The 23,135-nt window shown below is 40.6% G+C and overlaps 1 protein-coding gene across 2 annotated transcripts in view; it reads left to right on the top strand.

The window, feature by feature from the left end:
• Nucleotides 1–23,135, top strand: part of rhea (Talin_middle and talin-RS domain-containing protein rhea) — a 351,846-nt gene that overhangs the window by 256,551 nt on the left and 72,160 nt on the right. For both annotated transcript variants that reach the window (XM_070105058.1, XM_070105057.1), the window contains exons 12-18: nt 2,945–3,042; nt 7,692–7,780; nt 10,499–10,751; nt 12,231–15,167; nt 16,775–17,096; nt 20,109–20,241; nt 20,681–20,856. In XM_070105058.1, coding sequence (XP_069961159.1) covers nt 2,945–3,042; nt 7,692–7,780; nt 10,499–10,751; nt 12,231–15,167; nt 16,775–17,096; nt 20,109–20,241; nt 20,681–20,856 — 4,008 coding nt within the window. The remainder of the gene's footprint in view (nt 1–2,944; nt 3,043–7,691; nt 7,781–10,498; nt 10,752–12,230; nt 15,168–16,774; nt 17,097–20,108; nt 20,242–20,680; nt 20,857–23,135) is intronic.

Raw genomic sequence — 23,135 nt, 5'->3', positions numbered from 1 at the left:
GGGTACGTGTCTGACTGATTCCTCCTCCCAGCGGGGCGTCATAACAGGTTTAAACTCATCTGGCTGAGGGTACGTGTCTGACTGATTCCTCCTCCCAGCGGGGCGTCATAACAGGTTTAAACTCGTCTCGCTGAGGGTACGTGTCTGACCGATTCCTCCTCCCAGCGGGGCGTCATAGCAGGTTTAAACTCTGCTGACCTGACAGTATTTGAAGTCTGTGGCATCATGGCTAACATATGTGAAATGTGTTGACAAACACACTGGCCGTATCCCACCAAGCTAAGGTGACCTAAAACAGAAAACACAAGTATATCTTTTTAAATTTAGTAATTTATACAGGAGAAGGGGTTACTAGATCCTTCCTCCTGGTATTTTAGTCACCTCTTATGATATATGACTCACAGAGGAAGAATTCTTCTCCATTTCCCCCATGGATAAGAGGTCGAAAAATACAGATAATTTAATCTTCTGAGTTTCTGTCTCCATGTGGGTTGTTATTGAGTAAGTACAGTAATGCATGTCACAGTTCTTCATGTACTCTTATGCTACATCATGCAGTCTCATGATTCATTCCAATAAGCATGTTTTGCCCTCTACAGTAAACATGTATGTTATAGATGTGTCACCTCAGTCATATGTATGTTACAGGTTTATCCTGTCAGGACAAATGACGTAAAGATATTTCTCAATTTTGTATGAAATTACAATACAACCTCTCCTCACTTAACAACGGAATTCCGTTCCTAAGACCACGTCGGTAAACAAATTATAGTCGCTAAATGAGGAGCATACTATAATGGTAGTGGGTTTGTGTCAACCATCTTTGATATTGATTTAATGTCACCTTTGCACCATTTATAATATTTCTGGTATAGTATTTTTAAATGTTTATACAGTAGTGTCCTGTTTATTGTCATAAACAGAATAAAGGAAACCAGCTCTAATATACATTATTTAGGTATACATACAGTGAAACATATAAGTGAACAGTATTTAGATAAGGCTAAAGAGGTCTTTGTGGCATTTATGGATTTAGAAAAGGCGTATGACAGGGTGGATAGGGGGGCAATGTGGCAGATGTTGCAGGTGTATGATGTAGGAGGTAGGTTACTGAAAGCAGTGAAGAGTTTTTACGAGGATAGTGAGGCTCAAGTTAGAGTATGTAGGAAAGAGGGAAATTATTTCCCAGTAAAAGTAGGCCTTAGACAAGGATGTGTGATGTCACCGTGGTTGTTTAATATATTTATAGATGGGGTTGTAAGAGAAGTAAATGCGAGGGTCTTGGCAAGAGGCGTGGAGTTAAAAGATAAAGAATCACACATAAAGTGGGAGTTGTCACAGTTGCTCTTTGCTGATGACACTGTGCTCTTGGGAGATTCTGAAGAGAAGTTGCAGAGATTGGTGGATGAATTTGGTAGGGTATGTAAAAAGAACAAAATTAAAAGTGAATACAGGAAAGAGTAAGGTTATGAGGATAACAAAAAGATTAGGTGATGAAAGATTGGATATCAGATTGGAGGGAGAGAGTATGGAGGAGGTGAATGTATTCAGATATTTGGGAGTGGACGTGTCAGTGGATGGGTGTATGAAAGATGAGGTGAATCATAGAATTGATGAGGGGAAAAGGGTGAGTGGTGCACTTAGGAGTCTGTGGAGACAAAGAACTTTGTCCTTGGAGGCAAAGAGGGGAATGTATGAGAGTATAGTTTTACCAACGCTCTTATATGGGTGTGAAGCTTGGGTGATGAATGTTGCAGCGAGGAGAAGGCTGGAGGCAGTGGAGATGTCATGTCTGAGGGCAATGTGTGGTGTGAATATAATGCAGAGAATTCGTAGTTTGGAAGTTAGGAGGAGGTGCGGGATTACCAAAACTGTTGTCCAGAGGGCTGAAGAAGGGTTGTTGAGGTGGTTCGGACATGTAGAGAGAATGGAGCGAAACAGAATGACTTCAAGAGTGTATCAGTCTGTAGTGGAAGGAAGGCGGGGTAGGGGTCAGCCTAGGAAAGGTTGGAGGGAGGGGGTAAAGGAGGTTTTGTGTGTGAGGGGCTTGGACTTCCAGCAGGCATGTGTGAGCGTGTTTGATAGGAGTGAATGGAGACAAATGGTTTTTGGTGCTTGACGTGCTGTTGGAGTGTGAGCAAAGTAACATTTATGAAGGGGTTCAGGGAAACCGGCACGCCGGACTGGAGTCCTGGAGATGGGAAGTACAGTGCCTGCACTCTGAAGGAGGGGTGTTAATGTTGCAGTTTAAACTGTAGTGTAAAGCACCCTTCTGGCAAGACAGTGATGGAGTGAATGATGGTGAAAGTTTTTTTTTTCGGGCCACCCTGCCTTGGTGGGAATCGGCCAGTGTGATAATAAAAAATAAAATAACGTACTGGTCAGAGTCCGTCGTAATTCGAGTCGTCAGTCAACACGTTCGTAGTGAGGAGAGGCTGTCTTATACAGTGGACCCCCAGTTTACGACATTATTTCATTCCGGAAGTATGTTCAGGTGCCAGTACTGAACGAATTTGTTTCCATAAGGAATATTGTGAATTAGATTAGTCCATTTTAGACCCCCAAACATACACATACAAACGCACTTACATAAATACACTTACATATTGGTCGCATTGGGAGGTGATCGTAAAGCGGGGGTCCACTGTATTATGAACTGGTTGAATATTAGTACTACTACTTATTATTTTCTATTTACTACGATAACAATGTTCCCAAAGAAAATTTAGTAGCATAATTTAGAACTACAAAAGGGTTTTTTATTTTTTTTTAAAGTACACTGGCCATCTCCCACCTAGCCAAGGTGACTCGAAAAATATACATTTTCACCATCATTCACATTATCACTGTCTTGCCAGAGTAATGCAGATACAACGGTTTAAATGTCTCTCCAAACAGCAAATACCCCCACCCCTCCTTTATACTGCTAATTTTTTTTGTATAGGGCCAGTATCCTGCAGCATGGAGACACAGGAGGAGGAGCCAGGCATGTGGAGGAAGAGTCAATTGCCAAACCTGCGGTTATGAGGCCTGGAGTCAACGGTAAGTGTTTGAGCAATTTTGAATGAACAAGTCAGGACAGAAATTGTGGTAATAATATAGTCCCTACATGGAACACAATGAACAATTGTGGTTCTCCAGTAAGATGCAAGTTGGAAAGTGTGGTAATAATTCCCTACATGGTTGTTGAGGTGGTTCGGACATGTAGAGAGAATGGAGCGAAACAGAATGACTTCAAGAGTGTATCAGTCTGTAGTGGAAGGAAGGCGGGGTAGGGGTCGGCCTAGGAAAGGTTGGAGGGAGGGGGTAAAGGAGGTTTTGTGTGCGAGGGGCTTGGACTTCCAGCAGGCGTGCGTGAGCATGTTTGATAGGAGTGAATGGAGATGAATGGTTTTTAATACTTGACGTGCTGTTGTAGTGTGAGCAAAGTAACATTTATGAAGGGGTTCAGGGAAACCGGCAGGCCAGACTTGAGTCCTGGAGATGGGAAGTACAGTGCCTGCACTCTGAAGGAGGGGTGTTAATGTTGCAGTTTAAAAACTGTAGTGTAAAGCACCCTTCTGGCAAGACAGTGATGGCGTGAATGATGGTGAAAGTTTTTCTTTTTCGGGCCACCCTGCCTTGGTGGGAATCAGCCAGTGTGATAATAAAAAATAATAATAATAATGGAACACAATAAACAATTCTGGTTCTCCAGTAAGATACAAGTTGGAAAGTGTGGTAATAATATAGTATAGACCACACTGAACAATTCTGGTACTGTGAGATGCAAGACAGAAAGTGTCCTAATAATATAGTCCCCACATGGAACACGATGAACAATTATGGTTCTCCTGTAAGATGCACAGCCGGATTAAGATTTTGTAGGCCCCTGGGCTACAGGTACTGTGAGGGCCCCTGGGCTACAGTTACTGTGAAGACCCTGGGCTACAGGTACTGTGAGGGCCCCTGGGCTACAGGTACTGTGAAGACCCTGGGCTACAGGTACTGTGAGGGCCCCCAGTAATATTTTCAAAAGGAAAAAAAAATAATCACAAGAGTCAAACATTTCATCATATATGTGATGCAATAATACACTATAATTATAAACTTACAGCAGTAACAGTGAACACTTTTCACTTAATCTCTGAAGGCCCTCCAGCTGGCGGAGGCTCCCCAGCTGGCGGAGGCCCCCAGCTGGCAGAGGCCCCCCAGCTGGCAGAGGCCCCCCAGCTGGCGGAGGCTCCCCAGCTGGCGGAGGCCCCCAGCTGGCAGAGGCCCCCCAGCTGGCAGAGGCCCCCCAGCTGGCGGAGGCTCCCCAGCTGGCGGAGGCCCCTGGCTGCAACCCCTGAAGCCCATATCTTAATCCCGCCCTGGTAAGATGCAAGTCAGAGCGTATGGTAGTAATTCCCTACATGGAACACAATGAACAATTCTGGTTTTCCTGTACAATACAAGTCAGAAAGTTTGGTAATAATATAGTCCTTAAATGAAACACAAACAGTATTGGTTCTCCAGTAAGAAGCAAGACAGAAAGTGTGGTAGTAATATAGTCACTACGTGGAACACAAGAAAGAGTTCCGGTTCTCCAGTAAGAAGCAAGACAGAAAGTGTGGTAGTAATATAGTCACTACGTGGAACACAAGAAAGAGTTCCGGTTCTCCAGTAAGAAGCAAGACAGAAAGTGTGGTAGTAATATAGTCACTACGTGGAACACAAGAAAGAGTTCCGGTTCTCCAGTAAGAAGCAAGACAGAAAGTGTGGTAGTAATATAGTCACTACGTGGAACACAAGAAAGAGTTCCGGTTCTCCAGTAAGAAGCAAGACAGAAAGTGTGGTAGTAATATAGTCACTACGTGGAACACAAGAAAGAGTTCCGGTTCTCCAGTAAGAAGCAAGACAGAAAGTGTGGTAGTAATATAGTCACTACGTGGAACACAAGAAAGAGTTCCGGTTCTCCAGTAAGAAGCAAGACAGAAAGTGTGGTAGTAATATAGTCACTACGTGGAACACAAGAAAGAGTTCCGGTTCTCCAGTAAGAAGCAAGACAGAAAGTGTGGTAGTAATATAGTCACTACGTGGAACACAAGAAAGAGTTCCGGTTCTCCAGTAAGAAGCAAGACAGAAAGTGTGGTAGTAATATAGTCACTACGTGGAACACAAGAAAGAGTTCCGGTTCTCCAGTAAGATGCAAGACAGAAAGTGTGGTAGTAATATAGTCACTACGTGGAACACAAGAAAGAGTTCCGGTTCTCCAGTAAGATGCAAGACAGAAAGTGTGGTAGTAATATAGTCACTACGTGGAACACAAGAAAGAGTTCCGGTTCTCCAGTAAGATGCAAGACAGAAAGTGTGGTAGTAATATAGTCACTACGTGGAACACAAGAAAGAGTTCCGGTTCTCCAGTAAGATGCAAGACAGAAAGTGTGGTAGTAATATAGTCACTACGTGGAACACAAGAAAGAGTTCCGGTTCTCCAGTAAGAAGCAAGACAGAAAGTGTGGTAGTAATATAGTCACTACGTGGAACACAAGAAAGAGTTCCGGTTCTCCAGTAAGATGCAAGACAGAAAGTGTGGTAGTAATATAGTCACTACGTGGAACACAAGAAAGAGTTCCGGTTCTCCAGTAAGATGCAAGACAGAAAGTGTGGTAGTAATATAGTCACTACGTGGAACACAAGAAAGAGTTCCGGTTCTCCAGTAAGATGCAAGACAGAAAGTGTGGTAGTAATATAGTCACTACGTGGAACACAAGAAAGAGTTCCGGTTCTCCAGTAAGATGCAAGACAGAAAGTGTGGTAGTAATATAGTCACTACGTGGAACACAAGAAAGAGTTCCGGTTCTCCAGTAAGATGCAAGACAGAAAGTGTGGTAGTAATATAGTCACTACGTGGAACACAAGAAAGAGTTCCGGTTCTCCAGTAAGAAGCAAGACAGAAAGTGTGGTAGTAATATAGTCACTACGTGGAACACAAGAAAGAGTTCCGGTTCTCCAGTAAGAAGCAAGACAGAAAGTGTGGTAGTAATATAGTCACTACGTGGAACACAAGAAAGAGTTCCGGTTCTCCAGTAAGATGCAAGACAGAAAGTGTGGTAGTAATATAGTCACTACGTGGAACACAAGAAAGAGTTCCGGTTCTCCAGTAAGATGCAAGACAGAAAGTGTGGTAGTAATATAGTCACTACGTGGAACACAAGAAAGAGTTCCGGTTCTCCAGTAAGAAGCAAGACAGAAAGTGTGGTAGTAATATAGTCACTACGTGGAACACAAGAAAGAGTTCCGGTTCTCCAGTAAGAAGCAAGACAGAAAGTGTGGTAGTAATATAGTCACTACGTGGAACACAAGAAAGAGTTCCGGTTCTCCAGTAAGATGCAAGACAGAAAGTGTGGTAGTAATATAGTCACTACGTGGAACACAAGAAAGAGTTCCGGTTCTCCAGTAAGAAGCAAGACAGAAAGTGTGGTAGTAATATAGTCACTACGTGGAACACAAGAAAGAGTTCCGGTTCTCCAGTAAGATGCAAGACAGAAAGTGTGGTAGTAATATAGTCACTACGTGGAACACAAGAAAGAGTTCCGGTTCTCCAGTAAGATGCAAGACAGAAAGTGTGGTAGTAATATAGTCACTACGTGGAACACAAGAAAGAGTTCCGGTTCTCCAGTAAGATGCAAGATAAGTTTTATTAAACAAAAATTTTTTTACCCAGTGCTGGATCTTTATGTGCTCATATTTTATTGTTTGCAGTAGTGCTTTATTTTTATGTTTAAAATATTGCTTTGGTATATGGTTATACAGTGGACCCCCGCATAACGATCACCTCCGAATGCGACCAATTATGTAAGTGTATTTATGTAAGTGCGTTTGTACGTGTATGTTTGGGGGTCTGAAATGGACTAATCTACTTCACAATATTCCTTATGGGAACAAATTCGGTCAGTACTGGCACCTGAACATACTTCTGGAGTGAAAAAATATCGTTAACCGGGGGTCCACTGTATTACACATATTTTTAAAATTGTCTTTTGTAAAAATGACCAGTTTAAACATTTGAGTCATTGTACGGAACTACGTTAAGCCAAGTGATTAACACACTGGCCTGGAGTTGTAGGACTCACGTGCCATGGGTTCAATCCCCCACCAATTCCATGTTTTTTTTTTTGCATATGTTATTTTTAATGTGACACATACATATAACTTATAAGTACAGTAGTCCTCCTGTGTTGCAGGGGATACACTATACATTGAGAATTATCACTTTTTCACTGATGGGAACCACTTCACGGTTTCTCGTAGGCTTTGAAGAACTATCAACATTTCTATTTTTTGCAAAATTAAGGATTATTTTCAAGTCGTGGTAAACCACGGATTACTGAAACTGCGAAAACCAAATCCGTGGATACGTGGGTTCTACTGTACTCATTTAGAGCTTTGAAGAAATTTTGTCCATAATTCTTAAGGAACACATTATTCTTATTTTGTGTATTTAGTAATCTGTTATATATTTGTTATGAAGTTTGATGATTTTTGGCCTGTCATAACTTTTGTGTTAATAGTATAATATTTGGCCGGTTTTTATTAATTTAACTAAGTGGCTATTTGCTATTTTATGTGAAAATATTTACATATATGCATTTTATAGGTAGAGGCTTTTTCGTAACTTATTTTCATCTGTTTTGCTGTATTTTTGAGTTTTGCATCTCCCTTGCTAGGCGCCCAGAACTTCGGTACAGGCTCCATGCCAGGAGTGCAGTCTGTAGCTGTTGTGGGGCAGATCAACCTTGCCCACCAGCCTCCCACAGTAAGTAAATGGATAAAAGATATGTTCCAGGTATTGCTGTGCTGATTAATGCTTTTGTAAATATATTGCCATTTATCACTAAATGTTTTAGTTCAAACTGGTAAAGCTAATATCTCTGTGTCTATTTATTACTCGTTTAGTGTGAAGGATGTTTACTAAAATTTATTTCTCTGTGTCTTTAAGGTCAGTGTTTTTTGTTTGTGAAAGACCCTTAGATCTAAAGAATTGGAGCTGCCCTCCTCTTCCTTGGATTAAATCTGATTGCTTTCTATTTCCTGAGAGCTGTACTCACCTGTGTGTAGTTGCAGGGGTCAAGTTTTGGCTCCTGGCCCTGCCTCTTAACTTGCCTCTTGCCACATTCACTACCACTGACCTTGTGAGCTATATTGTACTTGCTCTTAAAACTGTGTATGGAAACTTCCTCCACCACTCCTTCATCAGTATACCTTATACCTTTGAATAGTCTCAAGAGCTTTTCTATTCCCAGACCATCCACCAAGTGTGTGTTTCCCACCTCTCAGACAGCCTGTACCTCTCTTCCATAACAGTTACAATGAATATTTTATATGTTATGGCTTCCCTGGTTCTTCTGTCCTCCAGTACCATTATATTTAACTCCACAACAGATCCTCCTCGACTTCCGACCCATGCAACTTATGTTCATCCGCACATGCGACCCAAAAAAAGACACACATGACTTGCAGAGGAAGAATTCTTTACCACTTCCCCGTGGAGATAAGATCTATATACAGTATTAATATTTATATCCCTTTCATAACTTAAAGGTGCAATACTTGAGATTATCTGGTCAGTGAAATTTTTGAGACAGATCTTACATTAATAAAGTTATCTGCCAGCATTTCTAAACTGTATACACACTGCCCAAAATTTTACCTTTTAAAGTTCTTATTCTTTCTTAGCTTTCATTTGCTGCATCATCAGGTTCAGGGCTTTGTACGTTCATCACAATGTTCATTATTTGTACTCGGTTAATTTCTAATTTCATATGTATCAGTTTACATTTGGCAATATTCTCAAGAATAAGATGATTTTTTTCTTCACTACTTGACTATTCTCAAGACTAGAAGGATTTTTCTTTCGTTATATGAAGGGTAATTTTCCCCTCTATGATATGAGAATATTCAGGACTACGAAAATCTTTTCATCTGATATAAGATATTCTCAACATTAGAGTATTAGTTTTTCCTCTATTATACAAGTATTCTATTAACCATCAACCATTGCTGTATTTGATAGACCTATGTACTGTATTAGTGTATGAAAACATGAACATTGCACATTAACCCCTAAACTGTCCAAACGTAGATCTACGTTCACGTGCGTAGCGCTCCGAACGTAGATCTACGTTTTTTTTTTACTTGCTTTCAAATGGAGAAAACAAAGGTCGGAGCGCTACGCACGTGAACATAGATCTACGTTTGGACAGTTTATGAGTTAAATGTTGACTATATAAAAAAAATCTTGTGATTCTTCTTGAAAATATATTAGCCACAAAAAATGTCTCCTGGTGGAAGATGTTTTGTATATGTCTTGTTACCGAACATGCTCTTCATCAGTCATTTCTGGTCACTCAGCTCTTTTGTTAATATGAAACATTGTTTTAGTGTTTCTTGTTATAATTATGCTCTTTGGTTAGATTTCATAATTTTTAGGACTCTTGTAATAATTGTAATGTGAATAACTAAAGTGTGACAAATACAGTGGACCCCCGCATAACGATTACCTCCGAATGCGACCAATTATGTAAGTGTATTTATGTAAGTGCGTTTGTACGTGTATGTTTGGGGGTCTGAAATGGACTAATCTACTTCACAATATTCCTTATGGGAACAAATTCGGTCAGTACTGGCACCTGAACATACTTCTGGAATGAAAAAATATCGTTAACCGGGGGTCCACTGTACTGTCACTGCTTATTAATAACTCAGGTTGGTTGATCTGTATGTTTTGATTCCTCCTCTGGGGTCCTCTTCAGCAGATATGCAAGTGAAACGAGAACTTGAATTTACAGGAAAAACCGAACCTCTCACTGTGCTGGGAAGTAGAGAGTGTCGGGTGAGTGCGCTGACCCGACACTCTGCTTCCCAGCATGGTGAGTGGTTCAACTTTTCCTGTAAATTCAAGTTCTCCTTTTCACTTGTGTATCTGCTGAAGAGGACCCCAGAAGGGGGTTGAAATATAGATCAATCAGCCTCCTAAGTTTCTGTCTCCCTGTGGGTTATTACTGAGCATATTGTAGTGTATTTGTATTGTAGATGATAGTTATGTTGATAACATCATTTTTCTAGTATATTTTCTTTTGTCTTGCTATTGTGAACTTTGATTTGTTGTATATATAACCTTTTAGAACTTCAGTTATATATATCCTTTTTTAAGGAAAGTGCTTTTTTCTTTCCTTGTAGCGGTGGTTTTATTGGATGTTTTTTGTTTTTCTCTTTTTGCAAGCTTCCTACCTAGGAGTGTTAAGACCGCAAGTACGTGTCATGCTAAGATCTCTCTTTTATAAGGAATGAATAATGACCTCCATTCTTTTATAAGTCTCATATTTAATATACCATTTACAGTAGCTTTAAAAAATTATACTTCATTTTTGTAATAAATTATTGTAGACTACTGAAAAATTTCACTTTTTGATGTTAGAAGGAAATTTAGAATGCACACAATTATTTTTATTAATATTGTTAATGGTGTTTGCAGGCTAAACACCCTCAAGTAACAAGCGTTCTTAGCAAACCACAAAAAGCTCTTGTCACCACAATTGAAACTGGTCACTTGATAATTGGTGAATGTACACAAAGTTTGGAGACAAAGGCTGAGCTTCCTGAGCTGGGCACAGACCCAGCATCCATCAAGTGGAAGCAGGTGACCCTCGACTCCAACAAGCAGACTGTTACAAGTCAGATCGCAGCCATGAATGCTGCCACGGCTGAAGTGGTCACACTGACCTCCTGTGAGTACAAAATCTTCTTGTTTGATACTTTGAAGTCCTTGAATGTGCCCCTGTGAACAGTATCTTATGAACAGTATCTTGTGAACAGTGTCTTGTGAACAGTGTCTTGTGAACAGTGTCTTGTGAACAGTGTCTTGTGAACAGTGTCTTGTGAAGAGTGCTCCACCGAATTCAGAAGAAGATACACTCTTGTAGTTTTAATATATGGTATTCATAGTTCAGTCAGATATAATAAATAAAACCTTTGAAGAGTTTCGAGAGTTTCACTACTCTCGGAGCCCGGTCATGGCCCAGGCTCGTCTGGTGCTTGCCTGGTCAACCAGGCTGTTGCTGCTGGAGGCCTGCTGCCCTTACGGTTATTACAATGAATTAGATTGGAAGAGCTGTACTCATAGAGGTCATATAGTGCCTTACAGCCACTGTCTCTAGCGACTTGTGAAGGAAGATGATCTTATTTTTATCCAAGTTATTTCACGTGAATTTTACAGCAGAGTACAGCTCATGCTTCATTGAAAGTGTATGTAGACTCATAGGTCGATCACTTTCTTGCAAGTACAGTGGACCCTTGACTAACGATATTAATTGGTACCCGAGACTGAATATCGTTAGTCGAGTTTTTTTTATCGTTAGTCGAGGCAACATGTTAGCATTAACATGTATCGTTAGTCGAATTTAATGTTAGACAATGTCATCGTTGGTCGAGGGTCTACTTTATTAAAGATTGTTCGGCTTGGGAAACTACGTTGTGGCCTCGTTTATGTTACATTACATTCCATTCTGACCAGCAACAGCAGCCATCAAAGGACCAGTGTTTGAAACACTGTTCAGCAAAATATTCACATGAATACTTTTATTCACAGTGCCAGTTTGTGTCTGGGTGATTTTTAGTGTTATGCTACTATTTTTGTTAATACAGTGGACCCCCGGTTTACGATCACCTCCCAATGCGACCAATATGTAAGTGTATTTATGTAAGTGTGTTTGTATGTGTATGTTTGGGGTCTGAAATGGACTAATCTAATTCACAATATTCCTTATGGGAACAAATTCGGTCAGTACTGGCACCTGAACATACTTCTGGAGTGAAAAAATATCGTTAACCGGGGGTCCACTGTACAGTGGACCCCTGGTTTACGATCACCTCCCAATGCGACCAATATGTAAGTGTATTTATGTAAGTGTGTTTGTATGTGTATGTTTGGGGGTCTGAAATGGACTAATCTAATTCACAATATTCCTTATGGGAACAAATTCGGTCAGTACTGGCACCTGAACATACTTCTGGAGTGAAAAAATATCGTTAACAGGGGGTCCACTGTAATTGGACTTATTACCTTTATGCTGGATAATTATCTTATTTTTCATCTCCAGAGTAATTGGTTTTGCCTCATCATAAAGTCAAAATATCATAAATCAAGGAGCACCTGTATTCATACTGCTTTTGTATAGTTATTTAATACTTTTGTTTCTTGTTTCCAGCTGTACATGAAGAAGTTGATCACACTGCTGTAGGTGCCGCCATTCATACTATTACTTCTAACCTGCCGGAAATGACGAAGGGCGTTCGCATGATTGCTGCTCTTCTGGAAACTGAAAATGAGTCGGATAAACTGTTAGGTGCAGCCAGAGTTCTCTGCAATGCCTTCTCTGACTTGCTGATTGCTGCTGAGCCTGAGAGAAAGGAACCTCGTCAGGGATTGCTGACGGCCGCTTCTCAAGTCGGAGAGGCTTCCAATGTTGTTCTTCACACCGTTGATGCTCACCTTGATCATGAAACTCAAGATATTCTCCTTGGACTGGCTAAGGCTGTTGCAAACACAACTGCAGCTCTTATTCTCAAAGCTAAGGCTGTTGCTTCACACTGTGAGGATCAAGAGCTTCAGAATATTGTTATAAATTCTGCCACTGCATGTGCTCTAGCAACCTCCCAACTGGTGGCTTGTGCAAAAGTTGTAGCTCCCACCATCGACAGTCCTGCATGCCAGAGTCAGCTTATCGAAGCTGCAAAGGAAGTTGGTCGAGCAGTTGAATGCATGGTGCAGGTGTGCCAGCGTGCAACACAAGATGACATACTACTCCGTGACCTCTCCCAGGCAGCAGCCGAAGTCACACGAGCTCTCAACGATCTTCTGAACCACATCAAGACTGCTGGGGAGCAAAGAGGCCGTCTCACCGTCCACGACGAATCTGTGGAAACTATTCTTATCTCAAGTGAAAAGTTATTTGCCTCTCAGGGTAATGCATCAGAAATGGTTAGACAGGCTAAGATCTTGGCTCAGGCCACTTCACACCTCATACAATCTATTAAATTTGAAGCAGAATCCCAAGAAGATCCAGATCTGCAGAACAGATTATTAGCGGCAGCCAAACAGCTTGCTGATGCTACTGCAAAAATGGTCGAGGCTGCTAAGCAGTGTGCTTCACATCCTAATGATGAAAATCACCAAGTATTACTTAGAGAAGCTGCAGAAAATGTTAGAGTTGCAACCAATGCTGCTGCAGCTAACGCACTGAAGAAAAAGATTATTAAGCGCCTGGAAAATGCTGCTAAGCATGCTGCTGCCACAGGCACACAGTGTATGGCTGCTGCTCAAGGTGCTGGCCCACATAACAGTAGTCCAGCTACTCAAGATGAACTAATATCTGACTGCAAGTCAGTGGCAGATGTAATTCCTCGCCTTGTGGAGGGTGTAAAGGGTACTATCAATAATCCAGATTCACCACGCTCTCAGCTGGCCCTTATCAATTCATGCAACCAGTTCCTACAACCTGGTACAAAAATGGTGGCCTCTGTGAAAGCTGCTTTGCCTACCATCTCAGATCAAGCTTCTGCTCTTCAACTCAACAATTCTTCCAAGCAGTTTGGCCAAGCTTTGGTTGACCTTAGATCTGCAATTGGGAAAGCCCAAGAAGCATGTGGGTCATTAGAAATTGATTCTGCACTAGATGCTATTCAGGGTCTCAGTGATGACCTCAGTGACCTTGGGAAAGCTGCCAAAGCTGGCACTTTGCGACCTCTGCCCGGTGAGACGCCAGAGAATGCCGCACAGCAACTTACAAACTCTAGTAAGACTGTGGGCTCCACTATGGCACAGTTACTGACATCATCTTCCCAAGGTAACCAGCACTTCACCGGCTTGGCTTCCCGCGATACCGCACAAGCCCTTAAAGAATTTTCTAATGCTGTTCGGGGTGTTGTTGCCACATCCTCCGATCACACTCTTAGATATCGTCTGATTGAAGCTGCACGAGAGGTAATGATAAAGTCGTCAGAGCTGATTGAGGAAGCTCGTGTAGTCGTGCAGGGACCTCAGAGTGCCGCTTCACAACAGAAGCTTGCTCAGGTGGCTAAAGGTGTATCTCAAGCTCTTAATATGACAGTTAACTGCCTACCTGGTCAGAAAGATGTCGATGATGCTATAATGAGTATTACTGATTCAACCAACGATTTGGATGCTGGCAGGTTCCCACGTAGCTCAAAGCCATATGGTGAATTACAGTCTGAACTGAGCAATGCTGCTGCTGAACTCAACAGTGTTACTTCAGAAGTGGTGACATCGGCTCGCATGTCTACACAACATTTGGCAACATCGTCTAAAAAATTCTCAGGAGCATTTGGCAGTTTGATGGGCGTTGGCATGGAGATGGCTGGCACCGCTCAAGATCGTGAAGTACAGGGACAGATAGTTGTTAGCTTGAAGAGTGTGTCAATGTCTTCATCAAAACTGTTAGTATCTGCCAAGACAGTTTCTGCCGATCCTAATGCCCCTAATGCCAAGAATCAGTTGGCAAGTGCTGCCCGAGCTGTTACAGACTCCATCAACAATCTCATTAATGTGTGTACATCTGCTGCTCCCGGGCAGAAGGAGTGTGATAATGCTGTCCGGGCTATTCAGTCAATGAAACCTCTTCTTGACCATCCATCTGAGTCTGTTACAGATATGTCTTACTTTGAGTGCTTGGATACAGTCATGGATCGCTCCAAGAGTTTAGGAGATGCTATGACTGGCATTGCTAACCATGCAAAGAAACTGGAACATGACAAATTTGGGTTTGCTGTAAAAGACGTGAGCAATGCTATATGTGGACTGGTTGAGAGTGCTGCTCAGGCAGCTTATCTTGTTGGTGTTTCTGATTCATCAAGTGTTGCTGGCCGTCCGGGATTAGTTGATCAGTCGCAGTTTGCTCGTGCAAATCAGGCTATCGTCAATGCTTGCCAAACACTCACCGATTCCAACAGCAATCAGCAGCAGGTTCTTAGTGCAGCAACAATCATTGCTAAGCACACCAGTGCGTTATGCAACAGCTGCCGTGTTGCATCTGCCAAGACCAACAATGTTGTGGCCAAGCGTCATTTTGTGCAATCTGCCAAGGATGTTGCAAATGCAACTGCTCACCTGGTTAAAGAAATTAAGAGTAAGTATAATTGTAACTTTTCAGTGAAATGAACCAAAACAGTCAGCATCAGTGGTAGGTTAAGTCACAAGTTAATTAATAGATAATATTAAGTGAATCTATGATCAGTTTAAAGTGCTGTTGGAGTGTGAGCAAGGTAATATTTTTGGAGGGGTTCAAGGAAACAGGTTAGCCGGACTTGAGTCCTGGAGGTGGGAGATACAGTGTCTGCACTCTGAAGGATGGGTAGAGATATGTTGTAGTTTTGAACTGTAGTATTGGTGCACCTCTGGCAAGACAATGATTGAGTGAGATAAAAGCATTTCTTCCATTTTTGGGTCACCCTGCCTTGGTGGGTCACCCTGCCTTGGTGGGTCACCCTGCCTTGGTGGGTCACCTTGCCTTGGTGGGTCACCTTGCCTTGGTGGGTCACCTTGGTGGGTCACCTTGGTGGGTCACCTTGCCTTGGTGGGAAATCGTCAGTGTATTAAGAAATATATAAAAAGACATGTAGAAAAACTTTAGAAGATTAAAGTCATTATTTGTCATAATTATAATTATTTTAGTTTTTTACTTTCATTTTTATACATATTTGCCAATAATGAAGCATTTTTTCCTAATTTAATCTTAAAGGACCCCTCAAGGAAGGTTCCTTGATGTTGGTGAGGGGCTCTTGATTTAGGGAATTGGATCTGTGCTCCAGTTCCCCGAATTAAGCCTGAATGCCTTCCACATCCCCCCCCCCCCAGGTGCTGTATAATCCTCCGGGTTTAGCGCTTCCCCTTGATAATAATAATCTTAAAGGAAAAGTCAAGAGTGTGAATTTTACTAGTATGATAGCACTAGCATGTAGATTTAAGAACATAAGAAAGGAGGAACACTGCAGGAGGCCTGTTGGCCCATACTAGGCAGGTCCTTTACAATTCATCCCACTAACAAAACATTTGACCAACCCAATTTTCAATGCCACCCAAGAAATAAGCTCTGATGTGCAAGTCCCACTCAAATCCAACCCCTCCCACTCATGTACTTATCCAACCTAAATTTGAAACTACCCAAAGTCCTAGCCTCAATAACCCAACTAGGTAGACTGCAAGGTATCATTTATGAAGCAATTCAGGGGAAACTGATTAGTTGAACTCAAGTTCAGGAGGTGGGAAACAGTGCCTGCACCTGAAGAAGAGGTGGGGATCATTCAGTTCAGAAGTTCAACTGAACTTTGATGGGGAGACATATGTTGAATGAATGATGGAAAATTTGATTCCTCTTTTTTGGGACCACTGTACCTTGATGGGAGGCAGCCAGTGTGTTATAGTTTTTTAAATTAGTTTATGTTTATAAAACGTTATTTCAAAGAAGTTTTAAGTAGGAATTATTTATCAGAGATCATTGGTATTGTGTTGTGTTTCTCTGGTACTGTGTTGTGTTTCTCTGGTACTGTGTTGTGTTTCTCTGGTACTGTGTTGTGTTTCTCTGGTACTGTGTTGTGTTTCTCTGGTACATACTGTGTTGTGTTTCTCTGGTACTGTGTTGTGTTTCTCTGGTACTGTGTTGTGTTTCTTTGGGAATGTGTAGTGATTCTATGATAGTGTGTTGTGTTTCTATGGTAATGTGTTTCTATGGTACAGCATTGGACCAGGATTACAGTGACGTGAACCGTGCCCGCTGCAGTGCTGCCACCAAGCCACTCCTGGAAGCTGTAGATAATCTCTGCACCTTTGCAAGCTCTCCAGACTTCGCATCAGTTCCTGCCAAGATTTCTGCCAAGGCTCGTGAATCTCAAGTGCCAATCACATCCGCAGGAAAAGCAATCATCAATGGATCTTGCTCGATGATTGAGTCGGCCAAGAGCCTGGCGGTCAATCCCAAGGATCCACCTACTTGGCAGTCACTGGCTAGCCACAGCAAAAGTGTTTCTGACAGTATTAAAAGCTTAGTGGCATCCATCAGGTAAGAAAACTGCATGAAATGGCATGGTAGTACAATGGTAGAATATTCTGAATGTAGAGTAGTCCTCCTGTATCCACGCAGGATACATTCCATACCTAAAATCAAGGATAACAGTGAACCCTATATTAAAGTCATTTTTGTTTACATACACACCTCTGATATAATTTAATTGATAAATTACACACAATAAGTTGAGAATTAGCACAGTTTTAGTGATGGGAAGCACTTCAGACCTTCTCTTAGGCTTTGAAGAACGGCCACCATGAGTACTTTTGTGCTTTGGAGACATTATTAAGCAAAACTAAGGGTTATTTTTGGGGCACAGTAAACAGCAGATAACTGACACCATGGAAACTAAATCTGCAGATAAGGGGGTCCTACTGTATGTACAGATGCATCTCACTTTATGACGGTTCAAGTTACGATATTTCAATTTTGTGATGGTGTTGTGATAGTGGCACATTCTGTACTGTACAGTACTGTTTATTTACTGATAAGATAAACTTGTATTCATTTATTTACTTTAAAATACTGGTATTTAATTAGTTACAGTAATTATTTGTTTGATAAATTAGACACATGTGCAACTCTTGGGTATCTTTATTGAGGAAACGTTTCACCACACAGTGGCTTCATCAGTCCATACAAAGGAGAAACTTGAAGAACAGGAGGAGAATGAAGTAATCAGTCCCTCAACCTTGAGTCGATGTGGTCAGTCCATCAATTTTGAATAGAATATGGCATATGGGCGGAGAAGCAGCTTATAAACCGTATGGCAGGAGAGGTGCAGCAGTCATAGGTGGTGTCACATTTGTTCAATGTGGAAGTAGGTCGTGCCCAAGAATTAGGCAAGCGAGGAATTCCCAAGTATTAAGATCCCAAGAAGATGCAGTGTCTGACAGGATTGTAGATGAATGGTTCGGAGAACCGACACATTGATAAATTAGACACATGTGCAACTCTTGGGTATCTTTATTGAGGAAATGTTTCGCCACACAGTGGCTTCATCAGTCCATACAAATGTGACACCACCTACGACTGCTGCACCTCTCCTGCCTACAGTTTATAAGCTGCTTCTCCGCCCATATGCCGTATTCTATTCAAGATTGATGGACTGACCACATCGACTCAAGGTTGAGGGACTGATTACCTCATTCTCCTCCTATTCTTCAAGTTTCTCCTATGTATGGACTGATGAAGCCACTGTGTGGCAAAACGTTTCCTCAATAAAGATACCCAAGAGTTTCACATGTGTCTAATATATCAACGTGTTGGTTCTTTGAACCATTCATCTACAATTATTTGTTTACTTATTCAGCGACGGTATTTATTTTGAAGATTGAGACACTTATGCAGCACATGGGAATCTTTATTAAGGAAACGTTTCGCCACACAGTGGCTTCATCAGCGCCTTCCTCTTTGTTTTGGACTGATGAAGCCACTGTGTGGCGAAACGTTTCCTTAATAAAGATTCCCATATGCTGCATAAGTGTCTCAATCTTCAACTTGTCGGTTTTTCAAACCATTCATCACACGGTATTTATTTTACAATAATTTTCAACTTAAGATGCATTCTTCGGAACCTAACCCCCATCGTAAGTCAAGGAGCACCTGTATATAACACACAGTTTGCAGGTTATGGCATTTTCATTTTATTTATGAGTGTGTTAGATAGGAGTGAGTGGAAGCAAATGGTTTATGTGACTTGACATGTTGTTGGAGTATAAGCATAGTAACATTTATGAAGGGATTCATGGAAACTGGTTAGTCCTGGAGGTGGGAAGTACAGTGCCTGCACTCTGAAGGATGGGTGGAGATGTATTGCAGTTTTTGTACTGTTGTGTAGATGCACATCTGGCAAGACAGTGCTGGAATGAATGATGATGAAAGTGTTTCTTCTTTTAGGGTCATCCTGCAGATGTCACTTTCAATTTCGAAGACTCAGTAATAATCACAGTATTGAATTGAATTAAATTTAATATTACTTTTGAAGCATTTTCTCCATTCTATTTAGCATATTCTTATTTAACCCTTAAACGGTCCAAACGTATATATACGTTTTTTCAACATTTGAAAGTATGCGAAAAAATGTAGATCTTTTTTGTTTTACATTTGAAAACGTGTAAAAAAACTTTTATCTACTTTTTTTTTTTGTTATATTTGAAAATATGAAAAAAAAAGTTCTCCATGGGGAAGTGGAACAGAATTCTTCCTCTGTAAGTCATGCGTGTCGTAAGAGGCGACTAAAATGCCGGGAGCAAGGGGCTAGTAACCCCCTTCTCCTGTATATATTACTAAATTTAAAAGGAGAAACTTCAGTTTTTTTCTTTTGGGCCGCCCCACCTCGGTGGGATACGGCTGGTACGTTGAAAGAAGAAGTAAAAAAAAGTAGATCTACTTTTGTAGCTACGAATTTGAACGTCAATCTGTTTGGACCGTTTAAGTGTTAATTGTTACATTCCCCCTAGTAACCATAATGAAGAATTATGCTGAAACGTTAATACAGTTTTTATTGTTTCACGCAATAGTTGTCTCCCACCGAGGCGGTGTCACTCGAAAAAGAAGACGTGAAGTTTTTCTTCCTTTTACATTTAGTAATTTATACAGAAGGGGTTACTAGTCCCTTGCTCACAGCATTTAATACAATTATTGAAAAATAGTGAATTTCCAAGCACTTCTGTGATTTCTCACATTATTAAGGAACTGATAATGTAAGAAATCACAAAAATGGTTGGAAATTCACTATTTTTTTCACAGTGCTTATTTTTCATATTATATTGCCTGTTTACTGTGATTTTTTTTTTCAACAAACTGCCCATGTCCCACCAAAGCAGGGTGACCTAAAAAGAAAAACAAAAGTCTCTCTTTTTAACTTTAGTAATGTATACAGGAGAAGGGGTTACTAGCCCTTTGCTTCTGGCATTTTAGTCGCCTCTTACGACACACAACTTATAGAGGAAGAATTCTACTGTTATCTTACTGTAACAATTAACGGAATGCATATTTTGGTAGGGATAAAGCACCAGGACAAAAGGAATGTGACGAAGCCATTGAGAAGCTTAACATGAATATAAGAGACTTAGACCAAGCGTCTCTCTCCGTCTTGGACCAGAACCTTCAACAACATAGTGAAAACACACTCCAGGTAACTTTTTTATAAAAAAAAAAAAGAACGATGCCTGTTCACTTCTTTCGTTTTACCGAAAATCATAAAATTCACAGCTCAGTTTTTCTTTCGTTATAATTGCTCTTCGACCCAATTTTTATTTATTTCTTAGGGGTCATGAAGCACATGGTTATAATAATGAAAATGAGGGAAGTTTTCTTAATTTTGATATATGTAGGCCTTAAATTTAAATATGCAGCACAAATGAAAATGTGCTAAATTCTAATTGTCAAAGAATTATTTTAGAAATTGTAATCCAGTATTTTTAAAAATTTCTGTATTTCCAAATGCAGTATAAAAAATTAAATAAAAATGTACTAAATTCTTATTGTCAAGGAATTTTAGAAATTATAATTTTTTTTTTTTTTACTGTTCCTCTACATTTCCAGAGTATAATAATTCATTACTTTTCACATAGGGTTATAACGAACAAGTCGAGAACGCAGGTCAGGCTCTGCAAATGAACATCGACAAGGTTCGAAATGCTGCCAAGAGCGAAGCAGAACACCTCGGTCATGCCATCACCCAAATGTCCAGTTACTTCGACCCCATGGTTACTGCTTCCATCTGCTCGGCATCAAATATGCTCAACAGGTAAACAACAAAAAGGCACAGTAACGTGACTGGAGCAATATACAAATATCCCACATATACGAGACAGAAAAGCTTTTGATGATGCTTCGGTCCGACTTGGACCATTTACAAGTCACTGTGTAACTTGACCATTTACAAGTCACTGTGTAACTTGACCATTTACAAGTCATGTGTAACTTGACCATTTACAAGTCACTGTGTAACTTGACCATTTACAAGTCACTGTGTAACTTGACCATTTACAAGTCACTGTGTAACTTGACCATTTACAAGTCACTGTGTAACTTGACCATTTACAAGTCACTGTGTAACTTGACCATTTACAAGTCACTGTGTAACTTGACCATTTACAAGTCACTGTGTAACTTGACCATTTACAAGTCATGTGTAACTTGATGACCATTTACAAGTCCTTGCATAACTTTATGACCATTTACAAGTCACTGTGTAATTTGACTTGACCATTTACAAGTCACTGTGTGACTTGTAATGGTTCAAGTTGGACCAAAACATTATAAGCTTCTCTCCAGTGTGCAGGTTATTTTTGCATTGTTTGACAGGTAAGATGGGAAATTATATGAGATGAAAAATTAGAGACAGGTGCAACACTTGGGTATCATTATTGTGGAGGAGTTTGACCACACATTGGCTTCATCAGTCCAGAAGAATGAAGATTAGAAGGAGAATGAGGTAAACAGTCCCACAGCCTAAAATTTGATGTAATCATTCCATCAGTGGACTGATTAATCAGTCCATCATTCTTTACGATCGAAGGACTGATTATATAATTACATCGACTCCAGGCTGAGGGATTGATTACCTCAAATGCCTTCTGGTCTTCATTATTTTTCTTTGTATGAGACTGATGAAGCCGCTGTGTGGTGAAATGTTTCCCAAGTTCTGCACATGTGCCTCATTTATCAACTTGTCGGTTCTTTGAACCATTTATACAATATTGACTTGATGGTAAAACTCTTTAAGAGTTAGCATTGTTGTTATATGGAATCTTTTATTACCGTTTTACCCACACTGTGGGCATGTTCGTGATACGATAAACCCACTGTGTGGGCAAAACATCATCAATTAAAGATTTTATATAACTATATCTTCATGTCTTTCCTGTGCTCAGCAGGTTGATGTGTACCCATTTTATTCACAAAGTACTCACTGTACATAAAGTACACACTTTATACATAATACACCTACCATCCGACTTACGACCTGCTCGACTTACGACCGTGTTTTTTATGCTAAATTTCTGGGAAATAAACAAGTACAGTGGACCCCCGGTTTACGATATTTTTTCACTCCAGAAGTATGTTCAGGTGCCAGTACTGACTGAATTTGTTCCCATAAGGAATATTGTGAATTAGATTAGTCCATTTCAGACCCCCAAACATACACGTACAAACGCACTTACATAAATACACTTACATAATTGGTCGCATTGGGAGGTGATCGTAAAGCGGGGGTCCACTGTATTTGTGTTGTACACAGTGTTTATCCTAAACCTTACAGTATAAAATACAGTACTAACAGCATAAAAAGTAAAGTAAAACATGAAATACCAAAATAAAACAATAAAATAAAGTCATTACAAAAATGTTTTGTTGATATTCAGTAGTAAAGTTCGACTTACAACCATTTTGACTTACGACCGGTTTCTTGGAACCGAACTCGGTCGTAAGTCGGATGGTAGGTGTATATGCATTATATAGAATGCAAAATAACCACTGTGAAAAAATATTAAATTTCCAATAGTTTTCGTGATTTCTCACACAAGTGTGAGAAGTCACGAAAGCACTTGGAAATTCACCATTTTTTCACATTGGTTGTTTTGCATATTGTGATATCACCTGTTTACTGTGATCTTATTGCATGCTATGTACAATTTATACTCACTTTGTACACTAAATGCTACTCAAGGTAGCAAATAAGAGTGTCTGTCTTTCAGAATATATAATTTTTTCTCAGTAATAACCCACATGGAGACAGAATCACAGGAAGTTGATTGATCTGTATGTTTTGACCCTGTTCTGGGATCTTCTTCAGCAGAGGAGTAAATCCCTTCTGGGATCCTCTTCAGCAGAGGAGTAAATCCCTTCTGGGATCCTCTTCAGCAGAGGAGTGGATCTCTTCTGAGATCCTCTTCTGCAGAGGAGTGAATTGAGTGGATACCTTCTGGGATCCTCTTCAGCAGAGGAGTGGATACCTTCTAGGATCTTCTTCAGCAGAGGAGTGGATACCTTCTAGGATCTTCTTCAGCAGAGGAGTGGATC

Source organism: Cherax quadricarinatus, chromosome 96 (assembly GCF_038502225.1).
Source record: "Cherax quadricarinatus isolate ZL_2023a chromosome 96, ASM3850222v1, whole genome shotgun sequence".
Classification (NCBI taxonomy): Eukaryota; Metazoa; Arthropoda; class Malacostraca; order Decapoda; family Parastacidae; genus Cherax; species Cherax quadricarinatus.
The sequence above is the reverse complement of the archived record's forward strand: the minus strand, read 5'-3'. Positions and strand labels throughout refer to the sequence as shown.